General features: G+C 35.8%; 2 protein-coding genes across 2 annotated transcripts in view; one reads left to right on the top strand and one right to left on the bottom strand.

Moving 5' to 3' along the window:
• LOC145670617 (uncharacterized) overlaps positions 1-6,839 on the top strand; it is a 57,531-nt gene extending 50,692 nt beyond the window's left edge. The window contains exons 5-6 of the mRNA XM_081739408.1: positions 2,323-2,476; positions 5,930-6,839. Coding sequence (XP_081595534.1) covers positions 2,323-2,476; positions 5,930-6,087 — 312 coding nt within the window. The 3' untranslated portion in view covers positions 6,088-6,839. The remainder of the gene's footprint in view (positions 1-2,322; positions 2,477-5,929) is intronic.
• A 13,096-nt stretch (positions 6,840-19,935) lies between these two features.
• Positions 19,936-20,514, bottom strand: LOC145669862 (zinc finger BED domain-containing protein 5-like). The gene has a single exon (XM_081738208.1). It carries the CDS (start codon positions 20,512-20,514, stop codon positions 19,936-19,938), a length of 579 nt encoding a protein of 192 aa, XP_081594334.1.

The following is a 20,514-nucleotide window of genomic DNA, read 5'->3' as shown; positions in this document are numbered from 1 at the left end:
GGGTGAACGCTGCTAGTCTTGTGTAAAAATGATAAATAAGGCTTTTATTTAATTAATTCACATTTGAAGATTCGCTGTAGAAAACAATGTAAGTGCCATCTTGGAATTGCTTCACTTATTTTATTTTTTAAATACGTTAATACCTTAGTTAGGTGAGGTGATTTTTAGTTTAGCGTCCCGTTCAGCAGCGAGGCTATATGAGACGTGGACCTTCTGATTAACGTGGAATCCGAACCACATGAGTTCCCGCCGGGAATTGAACCCGGGGCTCCCACGCCAAAGGCGCGTACGCTAACCGCTTAGACACAACAGAGCTCCCTTAATTAGGTGTTCATACTTCGTTATACGCTAGGTTGTACTTTTAAACAATAGTATTACAGTGGAATCCCGCTAATCCGAACTAATTGGGACCGAATCCTGTTCGGATTAACCGGAATAACAGTAAAATCGCGTTTTGAAGCGGGTGAACGGGTCTATTGTGTTGTAACACATAGCGCATAGTATTTCAAAACACGTTTTCTGACTATAGTAAATGTACTGTATTGGAAAAATGTTAGAAACATTTGATACATTTATTCTATTTCAAACTTTGTGTAATATTTGCAATGTGGCTTAATGCCTAAATACAGGTATTAAAGAGAAAAATGTATTTAACGAAAGTTCACTTTATTTTATTTTATTTATTTATTTATTTTTACAAAAACATGCACCCATTTTCACCTTTTTAGTTATACATTCCCTAAAACTGCTTATTTTCGCCAAAAAAGTAAAAAATAAAATATTTTTTTTCCCAGGCCTGCTCGGATTAAATGTGTTCAGATTACCGGGACTCCACTGCATTTATTTTGTGACGCTACCCACATAGCACACTACGTCCCTGGGATGTCCCATTTTGATCCCAATCATCCCATTGGGTTCCCGGGATTATCGGGACAATGAGAAGACATCTCATGGACGTCCTGCATGGGACGTCCTGAAGGATTCCCATGTAGGATGTCCACGGGACGTCCAAGATGGGACAGGAGGTCCGAGGGAAAACCAATAGACATCCCTTCGTGGTCCCGTTGAATATCCCGTATCCCGGGATATTAGCGGACATCTGGATCTCCCGCGGATATCATGTGGATGTCCAGGGAGCACATTCGGATATCCCGGGATGTCCCGTCGTCCGTTGCGGGCTCAGTCTCGGACATCCCGTGGACGTACTTGTGCTATGTGGGTACTATCTTTTGTTTCTACTGTTAGAGTAACTATTGTTTTTGGCACTTACATTGTTTTCTACAGCGAGTCTTCATTTATGTTGTAGGCTACAAAAACAAAGTTTACTGTAAAGAAATAATTATTGGCCTCTTTCATACTTTCTTGACTCCATGATTGTCGATCCCAATTTCGTTTGTAATTTCTAGTTATCTCTAAATCTGAAAAGAAAACATAAACCTAAACTGTGTAAAACAACAGCAAGAAAATATATAGTAGGAATAGATTTTTCAGTGTTTATTTTCTTTCTGAGGATTTATTTTAGTTAAGCAGCCAATCAGAACGCAGTATTCCGTTTCGTATGTTGAACTGGCTGGGAATTATGTTTTACTTCTGTCAAACCGTGGGTGTAATGGCTCAGTAGCAGAGCGCTCAGCTCTGGTACATGAGGTCCCTGGTTCGATTGCAGCTAGTGTCAAGTTGAGTTTATGATGAATAAACACCGGTCGTGGGTTTTCTCGGGGTTATCCAGTTTCCTCCAACTTTCTTTAAGGCACCATTCCATTCATTATCACTTTCACCGGTCCCCAAAGGGCGCCCATCAGGGGGGCAAGGTGGGGCGCTCGCCCCTCTTCTTTAGAGGAAATTGTGCTTCGGAAGATCGAAAACCCAATAGATATTTTGGAATAGTTACCACAAAATTTGAGACTATATTTGAAATGTCGCTTATACTTGCCCCCCCCCCCCCCGTTGGAAACCACAACATGGGCGCCCTTGCCGGTCCCTGTAGCCTCTGTGCATAAACAGGAGGTTAACATAGAAATGTCATTTCCTCTGCAAAAGATTTGGATATTTAGCAACCTTCCTTACCGGTTTTAAAGAGCCTCATTCGGTAGAACGACCTCTGACATGATATCGTAATAGAATGAAACTCAGAAATCCAAATTTGATTCAAATCATTGTGGTTTAATGATCATTCTGAGTCAATTGAATGAACAGTTGTTAAATGTTCCCTCTCTTAAGACTCGCAACTGTAACGCTTCATTATATATAGAATCAAATATAGTATCAATATTGAGATTGTTATACTTTATATTTTTCAACAAATCTTTTTGTTGTTGTCAGCAAGTCCGGTTCCTGCTTTTATCTTGGATGGCAGTAACAATGACGATGACTGTTATAGTGTTTCTAATGGTATGCGTAGGTGGAGGCATGCTATGTAAGGAAGGCAATTCCGGAGACGGAGCAACAATTCTCACACTTGGATTTCTCTTTTCTGGTAAGTATTGATTATTTTTAAGAAGCAAATTAAAAACAAACAAGAGCTGATTCTTACGTCCGTCATTTATATCTATTTAGGGATGGGCACGAGCGAGTTTACTTCGAAACTCGACTCGACTGGAAACAGACATCTTTCAGCTCAACTCGAGAACTCAGCTCGAAAAATTTCCTTCAACTCGACTCGAATTCGGGTCCAGTTTTGAGTCGAGTCGAGCCAAAACGAGTCAAATCGAGCTAAATCCTGGGTGCAGTTTCAAGTACTCTTCAAGTATCCTACACAGACAATATAATTATCAATTACACTACTACTGCTACAAATTATTATTATTATTATTATTATTATTATTATTATTATTATTATTATTATTATTATTATTATTATTATTATTATTATTATTATTATTATTATTATTATTATTATAATAACACCGTGTATAACCATGAAAGATAGGCGGTTTGTATCTGAATACTAAAAATTAGTTGATTGCAGATCTCGGTTGTCGAGAAATCTTCAGGAGGTAAGGACATCGTTCACGAGGTTCTGGGTTTGAGTACCGGAGGACCAAGTATTTGGGCTTGAGCCAAAAGTTGTTAGAAGTTATAGGTTGCCGGACAAACATGTTTAAAACTACTCGGCCCAGATTTAGAGTTGTCAACTGCTCGGCTCGCAGCTCATTCACTACCAAGATGAACCGAGAAGTAAGCCGAACAACAGCTCACCCAACCGAGCCAGCTCGAGCCGATGGCTTACCCTAACCGAGCTGGCTCGAGCCGTCGGCTCAGTTAAACCGAGTCGAACCGAGCCCATGGACTCATTTCAACGGAGCTAGCTAGAGCCGACGGCTCACTAGAGCCGAGTCTGTGGCTCATACCACCCGAGCCGGCTCGAACTGTTCGCTCAGTTGAACCGAGCTGGGTCGGTTCGCATCACTACCCAGGTTGGGCTTTTGCTTGGGCTCAAAAATTCATAACATAAAATCGTTTCCCAATGATTTTTTTTTTTTAAAGAATAGTTCAATCGTTTCTTGTTATGCATTTTGAAATGCCAAAATTATAGCTTTAAGAAATATTTGCGTTGAAGAATAAAGAATTATTCGCGTTGTTCCCATCGTGTATAATATCGATTTCCTAGGGTGGAAGGTGTTCAACAGAATTAAAACTCCAGTACTGTTTTGTACTGCACTTTAGAAAAGTGTTGAAAAGGGACATCAAGTCCCAATTACCCCATTGATTAATTAACCTAACACATGAAAAAATATGGCACAGCGTGTCGTAGAAAAATAAGAAAAAAAAATGAAATGAAATCTTTGAGTTTTACGTCCCACGAGTATGCCGGTTAGGCTAAAGGAGACGGTGATGATGAGTAATGAATGAAATGGTGGAATGAAGAAAGTGGGAGGAAACGAGAGAACCCCGAGAAAACCCACGCACACGGTGTTTGTCCACCACAAAGTTCACTTGGCGGGGGCTGGGATCGAACCCGGGACCCCAAGCACCAGAGGTGAACGCTCTACCACTGAGCCACCGCGGCCCCTAGAAAAATAAGAGTATGAGCTAGTGTACGTAAGTTAGGATTTAGCAATATCATCTAAAATGTATTGAGCATTTAGAGATCAAAATTGAGAAGACATTCATTGTCGTAGAGAAACAACACTATGAAGTCACATATGCAACACCATAGTCCCGTAGCTATAGGAGTTTATTCTTTCTGGTAAAATAAAATGTAATATATGGTATTTACCGGCTTTGTTTCAAACTAACTTAACACCATTCCGAATATATCGCAAACTAAAACAAATGACAGTCTCACGGTGCCAAGTCTGGAGCATACAGTGGAGGTATTAATACCTCCCGGCCATGTTCTCTCAAATTCTGACAGATTATGCTAGAGCATTTGGTCTGGTGGCTTTTCAATTCGACCACGATCTTTTTTGCATTTGTTGTTGTAGGTTATCCACTTGTCATCACTTGTGAGCAGGAGCGGCGATTAGGAGCGGCAAGAGGGGGCAGTTGCCCCCCACTTTTTTGAAGTAACCCCTTAATATATATAGTTTCATTTGGACACGTAAAGTTTTTGTATGTATTACTGGTTCATAGGAAAAGATGGTACATAATATCTGACGTTGCGTAAGTACGTATTGGCTATTTGTCTTCGCATGGAGTTAAGATAGCTACAGGAATTGCGTTTTAATTGCAGTTCAAAGCAATTAATATTGCAATTGCGTATTTATTTAAATGTCGTAGCATATGCTTGTAGTATTTATTATCTTTCATTTTCTAAGAGTAATAACATACATTTAATGGCATGTGTCGAATTAAAAATATTAATTGTTCATTAATCCCCAGTTTCAATATTACTTCTACAAACAATCCTCTTTATTCATTACTATGATTAACGTTATTCTATCTATTTATGTTTTGCAAATTTGTTATTAAATAATCTGATCACACAATTTTCCAGACAGATTTTAAGAAGTTCATGAGCAAGGTATCAAACCTCTTCTTACACTTTCGTTGTTTAAGAGTATAAAGAGCTAGTACCTACTTGCGTCGCTCTTGTTAATTTACTTAAAAAAATATGAAATACGAAATTTTAACTGAAAACGATAGTATCCTATTAGTTATACTACGTTTCGTTAAACAGAGAGTTAGAAACTACCAGGAAAACTAACATTAAAATATAAATATTCAGATCATGTCTTGCTCTCCCCACTTTTAACGTGCAATCGCCGCCACTGCTTGTGAGGAAGCGCTTTGCAAAAGAAAATTAGAAACTCGGCTTACTTTTCTATATCGCTGTTACACCAACTGATGTTTCAAACAGAATGCAATTATATTCTTGCTGATACAGCACTTTCTTTGGTTAATTGTGTTTTATTGTTGATTGCTATCGTAAATACTCACTATGCACTGCTGTATACTAGTGTATTGCCATTGCTCGGTATTTTAATAACTAGAGAAAATGTTTTATATACTGTAGTTATGTATACACTGTACGTTACAGTATATAATACATTAGATGGGTATAGATTTTGAGATTATCTCGTAGCAGGCACGCACGCAGAATTTATTTTGGTCGAAAGCTTCTGGGTGCTCCAAATTCAACATGAGGATAAATTATATTGGGTATTAACATTTGTAACATCGCCATTAAAATTACACTAAATTTACAGAAAAAATGGGATTTTAAGGGACTGAAGTCCGGACCTCCGGACTTAATCCTGTGTACATCCCTGTTTCCTAGTAATAATTTAAAAGTGGCGTATACATACATAAGACTATGGTTATGTTAAACGTCTATAAAAATATGTACACGTACTTAAGTACATTTTAATGTTTTGAAGTTATGTAAAACTCAATCCTATGACTAAATTACATATTTCCAGTGTTTTATTATTATTATATTCACACGCAAAAAACATAAGTAATGTACTTTTCGTTCTGTTCACAGGATTAAAATTATATTCGTGGATATGCGTCTTCTTCTTGTATCGACGACCTGTTGTTGAATCAACAGCCACCAACTCGCAATCTGTAATAGATCTTTCAGCGACCAGTACCAACAGATTTCGCTACGAGAGCATGCCAATTTCACCTCCGAATGTTTAAAATAGTTACACAATATCTCTACAAAGTAATAATAGTAATAAACATGGGTAAAAGTGAAGGGACTCGGGGGACATCGTTCCCCCACTTCCAGAAAATATCTGGCGTGCCTCCAATTCCAAAAAATTACAATGGCTAAAGATAGCTACGGGGGACAGCGTGACGTCGTGCGTCCCTCTACCTTTTCAGATCTACTTTTACTCCTGGTAATAAATAAATGTTGTGTATTGTTAAACTATCGAATATGTACCGTATATCTATGCCGGATGTAACAGAAGTCCAGAACTATATGCTATCTTCATTATGAGTAAAGATAATAAAAGAAAAAATAAAATGGAGGAAAGATTGGCAATAGGTGGTTTTTCAACGTAAAAGAATAGAATGTTTCCAACTGCACCAGCCTTTTGGAGTTCACACTGATGCGCCCATTGTTAAGATGAAAAGGAGCGTTGCCAGTTTAGCAGGCTGGTGGAACGGAGCGTAAGGACACACAAAAATGATATGGAGAAACGTGTACGTTAGTATGTGAGAGAACCTAGAACACCTCGATCCCACTTCTCAATGTATTATTTGGTGAAAATTCAAGAGGTTGCAATTGAAAAAAATCACCATTTTGAATCAGAAACACCTATTTCCAACAATTTACCTCTCTTTTTACTTTTTCGTATCTTTACTTGTAACAGAGATAGCCTATGACCCATAAATGTGTTTGTCACACTGGTGTAATATGTTTCTAATAAAATATAATTGTTTACTTCCCATTGTGTGTGTTATTCACCTTTAGTACCTGATATAAAAGTCTACTTGTAAATAAATATGGAAACGAAGATGATAAAATTATTGATGAAGAAATATTCAAAGTATAATTCAAATCTAATTGGATTGTTTTTTCTATTCATATTCGAATACATTTGCTAACGTGAAATACACCGTAGCAGCACCTACAGTAGGCCCAACAGTGGGAAACAAGACTAGCCGACTGTCAATATTGGGCTTACATTGCAATGGTGGAATGTGCCACGAACTTCATAACCCATGAAATTGAAGGCTCAGAGATAGTCAAACCTATGACTCACCAGACCCGGTGACCCGGACAAATCCATGACCCACCAAACCTGGTCTGATTTAGATAGACTCATGTCCAGGACACGAACATTGTCATACACATAGAAGAGTGTGTGAGGCTACTAATGCCAATCTAACGAACATGTTTCTATAATTTTCCATTGCCTTTTCACTAAATATAATTTTCTTTCTTGCTTGTTATTTGCATCTGTGTGTGTGCCAACTATTCCACGAAATATAACTACAAAGTTATTCAGAGTAAAAACGCCGAATTTACCCGAGTCCTGGAGAATGTTTACGAAATTTTATTTGTTTAACAATTCCAAAATTTAAAGATGGGCCAAATGTACTCCTCCCAAAATTTAAGTGTCTCTACGTACTTATGTCGAATAAAAAACAATGGGACCTTATATCCATCCATATGATCATATGTTACAATCTATCTTATTGAACATTAAGCACAACGTTCAAAATTCGCGCCTCATGCTAATTCAATTTTCCCATCAAAATTTAAGATTCTTGTCAAATATAAAGTGCTGCTTTGACAGTATGTTTTTGACGATTTTGTATTTATAAAAGGATATATATACAGAACCAACCAAATTTACTGAAAAATATATATTCAAGTCCTAGAGAACATTTACGAAATGTTATTTTTTCAAAATTTTTAAATTTAAGGAATGAACCAATATACTTCTCCCGAATTTTAAAAGAAAAGCAGCAATGTTCCCATGACCCATGAAAGAAACTAACCGCTACACTTATCTATAATAATATGATATGCTAAAATCTCATAAAAGAGAATATGTTCAAACCCTCCAAGTTTTGATTTTTTGACATTTTTTTTTATCGTTGCGAACAACTAGTAGCCACCAAGTTTACAGACATACACTGAAGTCCTAGAGAAAATTCATGAAGTTAAGTTTTTATACAATTCTCAAATTTTAAGAGGTGGTCCTGAAAGCATAAAAATAATAAACATTAATATACAAAATATTTTGTACATACTGTGTATCACCAAATTATTTTGTAAATAATATTATTTGAAAAATCAATCTTTGTGTTTTCGTTTATTTAAGCGTATTATCCTAAAATATTACATAAAATATAATAATTACAAAAGAAACTTTTTGTTTTAAATTTTTGTCAAGAAATATCATTTGAAAATTCTAGATAAAAACATAAAAAATAGACTTTAGATCGAATCTTATACAGAAAATAGTTTGAAAATTTTATACATTTTTTTAGTTGAAAATTTTTACAAGACATTCAGTTTTAAAAAATCACAAGAGAAATGTTTGATAACTTTTAGATTAAAAAAAATGTTTTCGAAAATAATTTTTTCAAAAATATTTTTGCCTGAAAAATTTTTAATTTTTAATTGGTTTGAAAAAATATTTTCTAAGAAAATTACAAATGTAGCAAGCGAATCGTTTTATAGAAAAGAAACTATTTACAAAATGAAAATTAGACAAAAAAATTGTTTAGACGAAATTAATTTTAGTTTGAAAGATTTCCATCGAAATTTTGTTTCAAAAAATCTACACAAAAAATTGGAAAATTTTAAAGAAATCGTTAAAAAATTTACGCTAAAAATTTAGTTTGCACACTTCGCTTGCTGAAATATTACAAGTCTATCGAAATAATATTTTATGTTACCATTATTGCCAAACACTTAACTAAGCTGCTACTCGCCACAACTTGTGTTGAGTTAAAAATCCCTCATCTTTGCTAATGAAAAATCGCTAAATCCGTTAACAATTTTAAATAATTGTCGATAACAATCTCTTCTTATTTCTTTCACTTACTTTGATTTGCAATATGGAATACTAACAATATTTTAAAACTCAACCATTGTTATAATCAATCAATCAAAATTCAAATGACTGCTACTATAAATAATTCTTTCAACAAACAAAATTCAAGGAAGTTCGGCGGTGATCGTGAAAGTAATAACATCCCCTAGTATGGTGTTGAGAAGAGGGAGGGGATTAAGTGAATATTTTACACTTTACACTGTTCACACATATTTACACAACAACAAATACAGCTACATATATCCACAAATATTCTACACATTTTCGTTTTATTTATGTTTAACTTTTCCCAAATTTTACACCCTGACCATCTGGGTAACTGTTTCTCTTTATCACGCTGGAACTGCTCCCCGATTTTGACAATTATACACCCTTATTGTCACTATTCATTTATTTACCTGATTTTGACAATTCATATACCCAATCATGACTGCAGAATTATAATTTTACCTCGTTTCAATCTCTTGAATATACGTTTCAGGCAATACGACTAGAAAGTCGGCCAAAAGTTCAAGTGACGTAGTCCATCATTTCTAAAATGTTTAAACATTCTATTAAACAAGTATTTCAATTATTACACAAGCAATTCAATAATTTCGCAATTTAGCACAGTTGGCTTAAGGCTGGTGCACCTAATTAATAAACATCGTTAATGACGAAGAAGACGAGACAACAAAATTCAACATAAATATGTATGAAATCGTAAAACAATTAGCCTATATCTAGGGATTTATACCTCAACATCTTACAACACTTTCCAAACGCAATAGTTTAACTTTGTACATATTAGGACACAATTTTAGGTATAGAAAGATGTTAGTGATGGGTAGGGGAAAGTGAGGTACAGTGAGACAAGAGCTTTTCTTGATTATTTGCTGCATGAAGCTGAAAATGATGGATGCATAGACATGCGGCTGTTGACCTTTCTCTGTCACCTTAGTAGCCAAACGGCTGACGCAAAGGATACAGGCTGATAGAGTTGTGATTTTCAATTAAGCAAAGTAAATTTTCTGTATTTCCTTTATGTCTGAAAAATCAAAGTAAATCAAGAGATTAATTTTAGAGCATGAGATATTTTATTATTTGTCGATATTTATCACCATATTGTTAATAGTTAAACTTTTTTGTGGTTCCGAGGAAATACGATTGATATTGATAATATGTTATTGGGGTGCAGTGAGACACTTCTTTCAAACAAAATAAATATGTGTCCAGAGAAGAAATTATTGTCTGAGGAAGAAACATCAAGAAAACAACAAAGAGGAAACAAGTACAAATTAAAAGAGACGCCTTTTTCACTATGAAGTCGATCGATGTAGAGAAAGAATTGGTCGAGTTCTCTTCATCAGATGAAGAAATTGTATTATTGCTTGAAATTGGCCCAGATGATTTTAAAGACTACCATGGAAACATAAATGAGGATGATTATGTTCTAGTAGAATTTCACTGTGAAAAGAACATTTATTATATTGGGAAGGTTCTGAAGCTGGATAGTAATATCATAGTTAGCTTTTGGCAAAAAAAAAAAAAAAAAAAAAATGTACGTAACATTAATTTTTCCAGTTGTTCAGGGCATTGCTACTGTAAACGTAAATAACATCAAACTGAAGTTACCATAACCGCTAACATTGTAAAACTAAACGTAAAATGGCATACTTATCATTTTCTGTTGATGATTTTGGATATGCGTTGAACTTCGTAATAGAGAACGAAACATTTAAGTATGTGTATGTCTCACTCTCCCCCAATAGTGGGGTACAGTGAGACAACTTGTCATTTTGTTTATGAGTAATAAACCAGAGATGATTAACATTAAACCAAAATAACAAATATTGCATGATAGCCTAAACTGAAACCTTCTGTTCAGTTTCTGTTTCATTTTAATGTCTCATATAATACAAGAGTTGTTAGCTAGTCTTCACGAGCAAATAACACACTGGAGTGTTGTTGTGAACTTACTATTCTAATAGGTATTTAAAATCGCACACTGTTATGTGAAACTGTGAGGTGATTAATTATTTGGCTAAACTTTAGATCCAATATTTAGAGTTTTGGAGATTTAACTTCAATCAATGGCCGCACAAGGAACAAAAGCTGTCTGCTAAAATATACACGCTGCTGCTACGTTATTGTTACGAAGCATTTTACAAACACTCGTAAATTATTCTCTTTCTATCCAAGGGCAACGGCCTAATTTGATTGACTGGGTCTTAGTTGGTATTATCTACAACAGTGGTTCTCAACCTAATTCCTATCACGACCCCCCTTTTATCACATCCTCTTGCCAGCAACCCTCTTATAATTTCTGGTTTAAGCTTGTATGGCATTTTTAATATACGTATTTGCGGAGATCTCACGATTTCCATCTATTTCTATAATAGTAGAATCCATTTCTTGTACATATATAGTGGATACAGTAACTTCCCCAAAAGCAAATGGATTAAAACCAACTTTAGTCAGTTCATTCATATTAGAAATATCGAATCCGATCCGTCATACTGTTTCAAAATGAAGCCGTTTGAACATTTTAAAACTTCATAACTCCTTTAATTTTAAGTCATATGATAAAAAAATAAATAAAAATAAACTGATTCCTAATGTTGGTTTAAAAAAAATGGACAGTTGTTAAAAAAGTTATTGAGTATTTTAGATGACTTGATAATGTGCGTCACGAAGATTGAACTGGACATTTCCGCACTTGTGAAATCACACCATGCTCAGGTATCTCATTAGTTTTCAATTTTAATTGTACTTCAATGTGCAGGTTTTGTTGCATTTGTATTTTTCTGGTATTTCAATATGCAGTTTTTATTAGTTTCATATCGTACCTCTTTCATTTAAATTGGTTTTTAAACAACTCTGCACCTGTTGAAAATGTTTAGTAGACTTATTTCTGGCTGTTCTTAACAGTACGTATAAAAGTAAAATATGCTTATCAGAACACAATTCGAAATAATATTTAAAAATATTTTCCGGTATTTCGGGTTTCTACTTATATTTATCTTTTCCAATGATGTTTGAGACCCGCATGAAACCCTCTCGCGACCCCCAAGTTGACACGACTACAGCAGTCATTGAATTCGTACATTCTAGCAATACTTAATAGACCAATCATATGTTTCTTCTGGAAGTGGATGCAATTAAATCTTGTTCTGCTGCAAACGAACGAATTTTAACTTGACTATACCTCGTATTGATATTTGGGGAGCTCTTTCCCCCTCCAACTGACGTAGGCTACTCCATCCTTAGGTACAACTTTTGCAGGTAACAGGTCTCCACTGTGATTGGCTCTTCCGACATAGATGTCATTACCCTCCTCATCCTTCCCTGCTTTTACAGCTCCCCATGGAAGTTCTCCATGACTAGCAGGTACCCAAAATTGATCTGAAAGTAAACACCAAATATTATATCAATAACAAAAAAAAAAAAAAAAAAAAAAGACTTTGATCCAAATCACGTATACCAGGGGTGCCCACAAGGGGGGGCTATGACGCAAACTGCGTCATTGAAATATTTGGGGGGGGTTAAAAATCTATATAAATATGTTTGATGGGGGGGGTAAAATTAATCGAAAAGAAGATTTTTTTCATGGAAGAACACCTACGGATAGACAATTGGGGGGGGTGCGTCATCGACATAAGGGGGGGTGGGCACCACTGCGTATACAGTACAAAGTTACAAGCTGCTATAGAGGCTATGATCCTGGGAGTAGAATTGCGGTAAAGAACTGTTCCTTCAAACAGGAAACATTACAAAAGGGTGTTCCTGGGTCAAATAAAATAAAGACTGGAACGATGAACAATGGAAAAGGGCACTCTGGACCGACGAATCTAAATCCCAACTTTTCATCTTCCAATGCTAGAAATTTATGCTTCGTTGTGCCGAAGAGCGCCTTCGTCCCAACCGTGTAATGCCTACAGCAAGACACGGAGATGGTAGCTCACTGTTTAGGGATGCTTTACAGGTTACCAAGTTGATAATTTAGTTCGAATTAATGGAATAATCGACAAAAACGTGTTTACAACGTTTAAGTGAGGCGTGGAATTCCACCAGGAACGCGGATTTGGAGCAACAACTTTGTTCTACAATAGGATTATCATCTCAAACATTTTTCCGAACTATGTGGTAATTACCTGTAAAGCAAAGAAGATGCTTATATCACTAACAAATGGAATAATCGCCACAGCCACGGGGTTTGTTACCAATCGAACTGTTGTAAGATTAATTTGACAGAAAAGTTCATGAATAGATGCCAATGAATACTGAAAGTCTTTAGAAGGCGCTTCAGAGCTGCTGGAGTCACAAGCTTCGCTAAAGTTGAATAAATTAATCAAACAAATGCCTAGAATCTGTAAAGCTCTTACCAAGGCTAAGGATTGCAATTTCATTGAATGCAAACATACTCAATAAATTTGTCTCAGTGGAGTTGACTGATTTGATTTTGAGTTTAGCGTCCCTTTCAGTAATGAGGCTTGTTACTTACGGAAAAAAAGTGTCTCACTGTACCCCACTTTACCCTATTATACAAAGAAAACATTTTATTGGCTATTAGGTACTCAACCATATGACAACATATCACGTGATAGGAAGGTGTGAGGAGACACGTGAAGAAAAGTAGTAATGACACGTGATAGGTGTGAAGTACTGTATAATCCGTATATGGATGAAATGAAATGAAATCTTCCAGTTTAACGTCCCATGATTATGCCCCTTAGGCTAAGGGAGATTGGTGTTATTGCAAGTGAATGATGATGGAAGAATCGTTAGAATGAAAATGTGGGAGGAAGAGAGAGTACCCTGAGACAACCCATGCACACGATGTTGTCCACTACAAACTTACTTGTGCGAGAATCGAACCAGGGACCTCATGCAACAGACATAAGCGTTGTACCACTGAATCACCATTCCCCCCACAGGCATAAAGAAAGTTCAGTTAGCTAGTGTCTGAAGATAAGCACTACTATTTAACGGAGGACCAAAACTGAAAATTATGTATGATGATTTTAAGCATAGTTGCACTTTGTAGGAGTAAAGTGCTAATCCATATGTCTCATATTCAAATTCAGTAGACGCAAATAAGGCCCATAAACACCAGGCCCGCTACATTTTTGAACTGGCTGCGGGCCTGGCGTTATTTGATCTGAGCCATGTGACTTCAACAATCTATCAGAACGATAAGTCATGTCATAAGTGTCGATAACTAGTCTTCAATAGCTATGGAAGAGAGCAAGGTAACCTCTATAGGCTTATAAGCACCCATGCATAAGCATAGGACCATAAGTATCCATCTTAAAAAATGAAGAATACAAGGTTCACCCACCTTACATCCAATCAAAGGAACCACAGGGGACGTATTTAATCCTGAATAGTCACCAAAGAGAATAAGTCCATAAGCACTCATGTATAAGCATAGGATAAGCATGTATAAGCAAATAAAAGTGGTCCGGACGAATGGATACGATTGGACGTGAATGGAACCACATCACGTGACGGAGGAGGAAAAGACCTAAGTTACTTCTAACAGAATGGAGCAACTGCCCTATACAGTCCGCCGAATCGTGGATCACACTTACACAATCTTCACTCCTGACAGAATTGTCAGCAGAGGCCAGTCTGGTGTCGGCCCTAGCTGGCCACCCCTGTTACCTGATCTGTCAATGTGCGATTATTTTTTGTGAGGAAACCTGAAGTCTAAGGTGTATCACAACAATCCTCATAGCAGAACATTTCTGCTGAAATTGAAGCAATTCCTGCAGCCCAGCTTCGATCTGCCTCCTGCGACTTGCTGACGAGAGCACAAAAATGCCAAGAGATGAATGGAGTCATTTTCAACATCTGCTATAGCAGGTAGCGAACTATTTCCTTTCGTTTGCTGTTTCTTTGTACTCTGGAACTCTGTTCTCCGGGCCACTTTTATTTGCCTCACCTTGTATAGGCAAGGATCACAAACACCGTATCTTAAAACATAAGGGGTATTGAGATTTGCCCACCCCACATCCATTTAAAAGAACCATAGGGGTACGTAACTGGTTCTTATAATTATTAAAGGGAGGGTTACCCCCTATAGGACAAAAACACCCATTATAGAGAACAAATAACGTCAAAAACAACGAAATTTTCAATTTTTGGCATTTTTTTTTTATCTATCCAATTAAACAAGAGGTATGTATTTTGGACAGACAGACCCTCCCGAATTGAAAAAGGCACCATTCTTGTAACATCATACCACGTGGTAGAGGTCAATAACCTGGAGGTCATATGACCCTATAGCGTCATACCGCGTGACCAGAGCCCGAATTGAGCCTATGATATCATAACACGTGACCGTGATCAATGACCTTAGCCAATTTCAGCTAATCAAAGTTATTTGGCCACTTGTACTACACTAGAAAGGATAATCTCATCTCGAAAAGTATACGTTTTGATTGGAAGAACTCTGTCTTGTTTCGTATCTCGACACTAATATTCAGTCCAGGCACGTAGCAAGGATTTCGTGAAGGGGGGGGGGGTCGTGACATGAAATATTGTTGTCATCACGCCAGGGACTCGATCATTCTAAACTATTTTACTGGGACATATATTGGTTCGTTTAGCCAGGATTTCGGGGGGGGGGGGGTCGTGACATGAAATTCTGAAGGCCCAGGAGCTCGATCAATCTAAACTATTTTACTATCAACATTTATTGATTTGTTAGGACAATAAAATTAGGATATATTGGTAAATATTTCAATAAACTGAAAAAATCTCGAGTAAAATAATAATAATAATAATAATAATAATAATAATAATAATAATAATAATAATAATAATAATAACGTATTGAAAAAGATTTTACAATATTTACGTCCTTCCTCTGTTCATTCAAACATAACAATTTTCCTTTCATTATGACCTCAATTATTATAAAAAGTACATATTCACTATTATGAAAAGTACATACTCAATAATATATTGAAAAATATTTTACAATATTTGCGTCCCTTTCTCTGTTGAATCAAATGTTAACAGAACTTTCTTTTCACATAAATTTTCGTTTTTATTTTTCCGTCAACTACTGTCAGTTCCAAATGACAGGTTAAAGGAGCAGCAGAAATTATTTTTGGAATAACATATTTGAAATTCAAGGGTGCGATGACGAAAAATTATGATAAAAAAATGTCCACACTATTACACAAAAGCACTATGCTTTCGGAAGCTTGAAATCTCCCTTACTAGTAGCTGAAATTCTGAGAATTCCGTAACTTTTCTAGAAATTTCAAATTCCCTAACTTTTCCAGGATATCCCGCTCATCTCGCCACCATGTATTGTAAATAATACAAATCTCCCCATAAGAAAGAGTAACCAAAAGCTTCCTGTAGCTTTTTATTTTTAACGCTGATCTTTCTTTTTCTCATTTCATTATGTTTCATCCTTCCTTAATTTTTTACATTTCTGGTCTAGAGAGGGAAGGGGGGTCCGGTCCCCCTTTGGCTAAGTGCCTGTTCAGTCTCATCTTGCCTCGTGGCCAACACTATGTAGTTGAATATGGCAACAGATATTTACAAACCTTTTTGAAAATTTTAGGATAAACAGTCTTATACTGGAACCAAAGGAGGAAATAACATTTTCAACGCCGAATTACAAGATAGTTCGATAAGTATTTTTTTTTTTTTTTTTTTGACAGAAGGAAATCCGTATTCGGAGTCTGAAAAGGGGATTTTCATCTAATATTTTTTTTTTTTTCAGAACAAATCGGAAAGTACAGTACAAACGTAGTTCAGACGCCAATGACCTCAAATATTCAATTATATTTTCTGCAACATCAGTAGAAGAGGGTATTGTCCACTGAAGTCGATGAAATCACTCAGTGTGTGAAAGGAATCGTATTTTAGTTACTTCAAACAATTACACCAACTTCTTTCTTGCTGTCTCTCCCTTGTCTAGCGTAGAAAGCACAGTGACGATTGTACTTTGAAGGCTCGAGTTAAGAATATTCAAATTGTTAGAAATGAAATGAAATCTTAGAGTTTTATGTCTCACGTTCAGAGATGTAGCTAGAGATTTCGGCGCTTGGGCGAAGTACAATTCGACGCTTCTAGACTCACGTTACCTTTTTTGTTTCTTTTTTTTTCTTTTCTTTTTTTCTTTCTTTCTTTTCTTTTTTTTTTTTTTTTACAAATAAGAGAAGCATCTTTGTTGCATACTGCTTACATAGACCATTGCAACAACCAAATGCGATCATTATATGTACGAGCTGTTTTGAAGAGGTTTATTTTGGACGTTTTGTTAAACTTAGCAAAACTACCTTTGGTTGTATACAAATGCACTTGCAGAACGGTAATGGAAATATATAACTATTTATAGTGTTTCATACTATCAATGAGAAACGAAATTTCAATACGTTAGAAACTATGTGCTTTTAAAATGTTCGAAATGGGTGACAGCATCAATTTCCAGCAATAATTGTCAACTTTTGTAATTTTATTCTGTATGTGGTCGCACAAATAGCATTTTAAATTCAATTCTTTTACGGTAAAAATATTTTGTGAAATGTAACGGAAGTTCAGAAGGAGCCTTCTTGGTGAATTACTTAATATTGATCAATGGAGGTATGTCCAATGTTTGTACTTAAAATCCAAAATATTTTACTACATGTGTTTGAATTTCTTAATGAATGAAAATTCTGAGTTTAAGGTTATTATTAATTAACATAATCCCTATTAGAAATACACTAACTCACATAGACACACACTTTGAATGTAGATAGATAGACAGAAAAAAAATACTAGCGATACAAGTAGTTGATGGAGAAATGATCCCAATGAATTCCTTAAAATTGAAAGCATTTCATATGTCAATGGAATAAAAAAAATCACTTTTAGTGATCAGTCTTTGAAAAAGACGAAATTCGTTGGATTAAGTTCTGACCTATTAAGCTCCCATTCTACAACCATTGCCGGATTTAGGGGGATTCACCGGTGCACGCGCATTCCCCTTCATTGTAAATATATAGAATACTGTCTAAAATGAGAAGCTAGGAGTGAATATAGCCAAACTTTCCAAAACTTTCCAAAACTTTCTGCCATTATTTCTCCGTTTGGGGTTTAAGAGAAAGTAGATCTTTGCAAAGGCAATTGTTTAAGTCAATTTTCTTGATGTTGAAGGCAAAGAATTCATCAAGCAAAACAATATAACATTTGTCAAATAGAGGAAGAAAACAAAAGCCAGGAGAAGAAAAAAAAAAACATTTGCGAACCTTTTTAAAATACCTTCCCCCCGTTGTATGTATCAGCGTTTTCAGGGATAAACAATATCGTCGCATGTCACTTTGAAGAGCTTCAGTGTGATTGATTATTTTGGTAATTATTGGTGCACTACTCGTCAGAAAATCCTGGATTCAACCCTGTCTACAACTACTTCAAGTTCGAAAATGTTATTATTCCCCTTGTTTACCTTGATTTTTAATATTCCCTCGCAAACAGCTGCTTGTGTGTGTCTCTTCACTTCTCTCATTTTTCATACCTTCATTCTTGCCGTCGTGATTAATCCGATTGAGTAGAAAAAACGAATTAACTAACCAAACTCATCACTATCAAAGCGCCGAACACGTAGACTTAGACCGTTTCTGAGTTTGAAAAAGCTCCTGTGTACATTATAAGCAATTACGTGACGGCATGTATATCATATATATATATAAGAGTTTCTCAAACTTTTTCATTCATGGAACCCTTTCACGTCCAAAATAAAATGCTGGAACCCACCAAAATAACATTAAATTATTCTGCAATTTATAATAGTAATGTCATATAGGCCTATTATGCACTGTCATTGAACAGAAAATCACTTTCTTTAGATATGGTTTTATTATATAAGTTAGCATCACACTACTATTTTAAAATGCAATAAATTTAAATTGCTGCAAATATGATCACTTTTAAACTGTTTTATATGCATACGAGAATCTAGTTTTTCATAAATACTTAAAATTATTAAATTACTATAAATATATCACTTTTACACTTTTATATGCACATGAGTTCATGTGCATATAAAAGTGTAAAAATTACCATATTTGCAATAATTTAATATTTTGAAGTGTTTATGAAAACCTAATTTCCGAAATGTCACAAAACACCACATGTGCTGAGACTTCAGTGGGAGGAGTGCACTTGTTTCTTGCGCCTGTAGAGTTCTTTAATATCAGGTTTTATGGCGGAAAGATAAAGTCTCATATCTGGTTCCGCATCCAGTCTGTTTCGATATTTGTTTTGGGTGGACGCATACATAGAAAATCCAGTTTCACAGAAATAGGTATTTACAAAATGAAATAGCACCTGAATAACTTTCTTCGATAACACAAACATTCTTTTGTCAACTGACACCAGTAATCTATCAATATCAGCTTCTTGAAGGGATGAATCGGACATCGAGTCTATTCAGGTCTATTAGCTTCTAGTATTTATCAACGGTGAGGCGAGGAAGCTTTCCTTGGATGTCATATGAATTTTACAACCACTGACGATGATATTCACTTTCTTTTTCTGAAAAATACTGATTTACAGTATGCTGCAAATTCTCAATACATTTCTTTTATTATTAATATCATCGTATTCTCAGAGATTCCCTACGTTCTCCTCAAGGAAATCTTTCAATGCAGAAAACGTCATATTCACACTGAGGGTTACTTCTGCTCCAGAGCTCAAAATCTGTGATTTTCTCCTCTGCTGTAAATAACATTTGTGTTCTTTCCTTGAAGAGACAGGTTGACCTCATTTTTCACGAATATGTCAGCTAGATGAGCAAGTCTAAACAGCCATTGTTGATCACTCAAACGTTCTTCCATCTCGAAGTGATGATCGATGAAGAAAACTCTTACTTCATCTCTTAGTTCGGAATTGATGAAGGATTCCCATGTCGTCGCAAATAATTTTGAAGAGCCTTTCACTTAGAGCTCTTGACTTGATAAAGTTTATGATAGTGTTAGCTTCATCAAGGACGTTGTTGAGGGACTGTAGCATCGTTATGGTCAGTACCTGACCGTGCAATAAACAATGAATACTTTTGCAATTTTTCGTCACTTCCCTTAAGCCTGTAACAGCTCCAGCTGTTTTTCCTATTTCCTTCGCACCATAAGTTGTCCCATGGTATCTGATTTTCCTGTAAATACTCATTAATAATTCTAAAAAATTCTGACCCAGATGCATTAGATAGGATGGATTTACATAATAGCATTTCTTCTTCCACAGTTTCTTCATAATGGTAACGTACAAGCAGAACCAGAACAGTCAGACCTGCTACATCGGTTGGCTCATCTACTTGTAGTATAAAGGGATATGACTTGAGCCGACGATTCAACCCTTCCTTTATGTAACCTGCCATATTTTCAATATGACAAGCGACTGTGTCATTTGAAAGTTGCATTAAAGACATTTGCTTACCCGATTTTTCATTTATCATGAAGTTAACCATGTCAATTGCACAAGGTTTTACGAATTTCTCGCCTGTAGTGTGGGCTTCGCCTGCCCGTGCCCGTACAATGAAAGATGCTTCTGTTGCTTTTTCATTCAT

This window comes from Thermobia domestica, chromosome 14, assembly GCF_964235325.1.
Source record: "Thermobia domestica chromosome 14, izTheDome1.hap1.1, whole genome shotgun sequence".
Taxonomy (NCBI): domain Eukaryota; kingdom Metazoa; phylum Arthropoda; class Insecta; order Zygentoma; family Lepismatidae; genus Thermobia; species Thermobia domestica.
The sequence above is the reverse complement of the archived record's forward strand: the minus strand, read 5'-3'. Positions and strand labels throughout refer to the sequence as shown.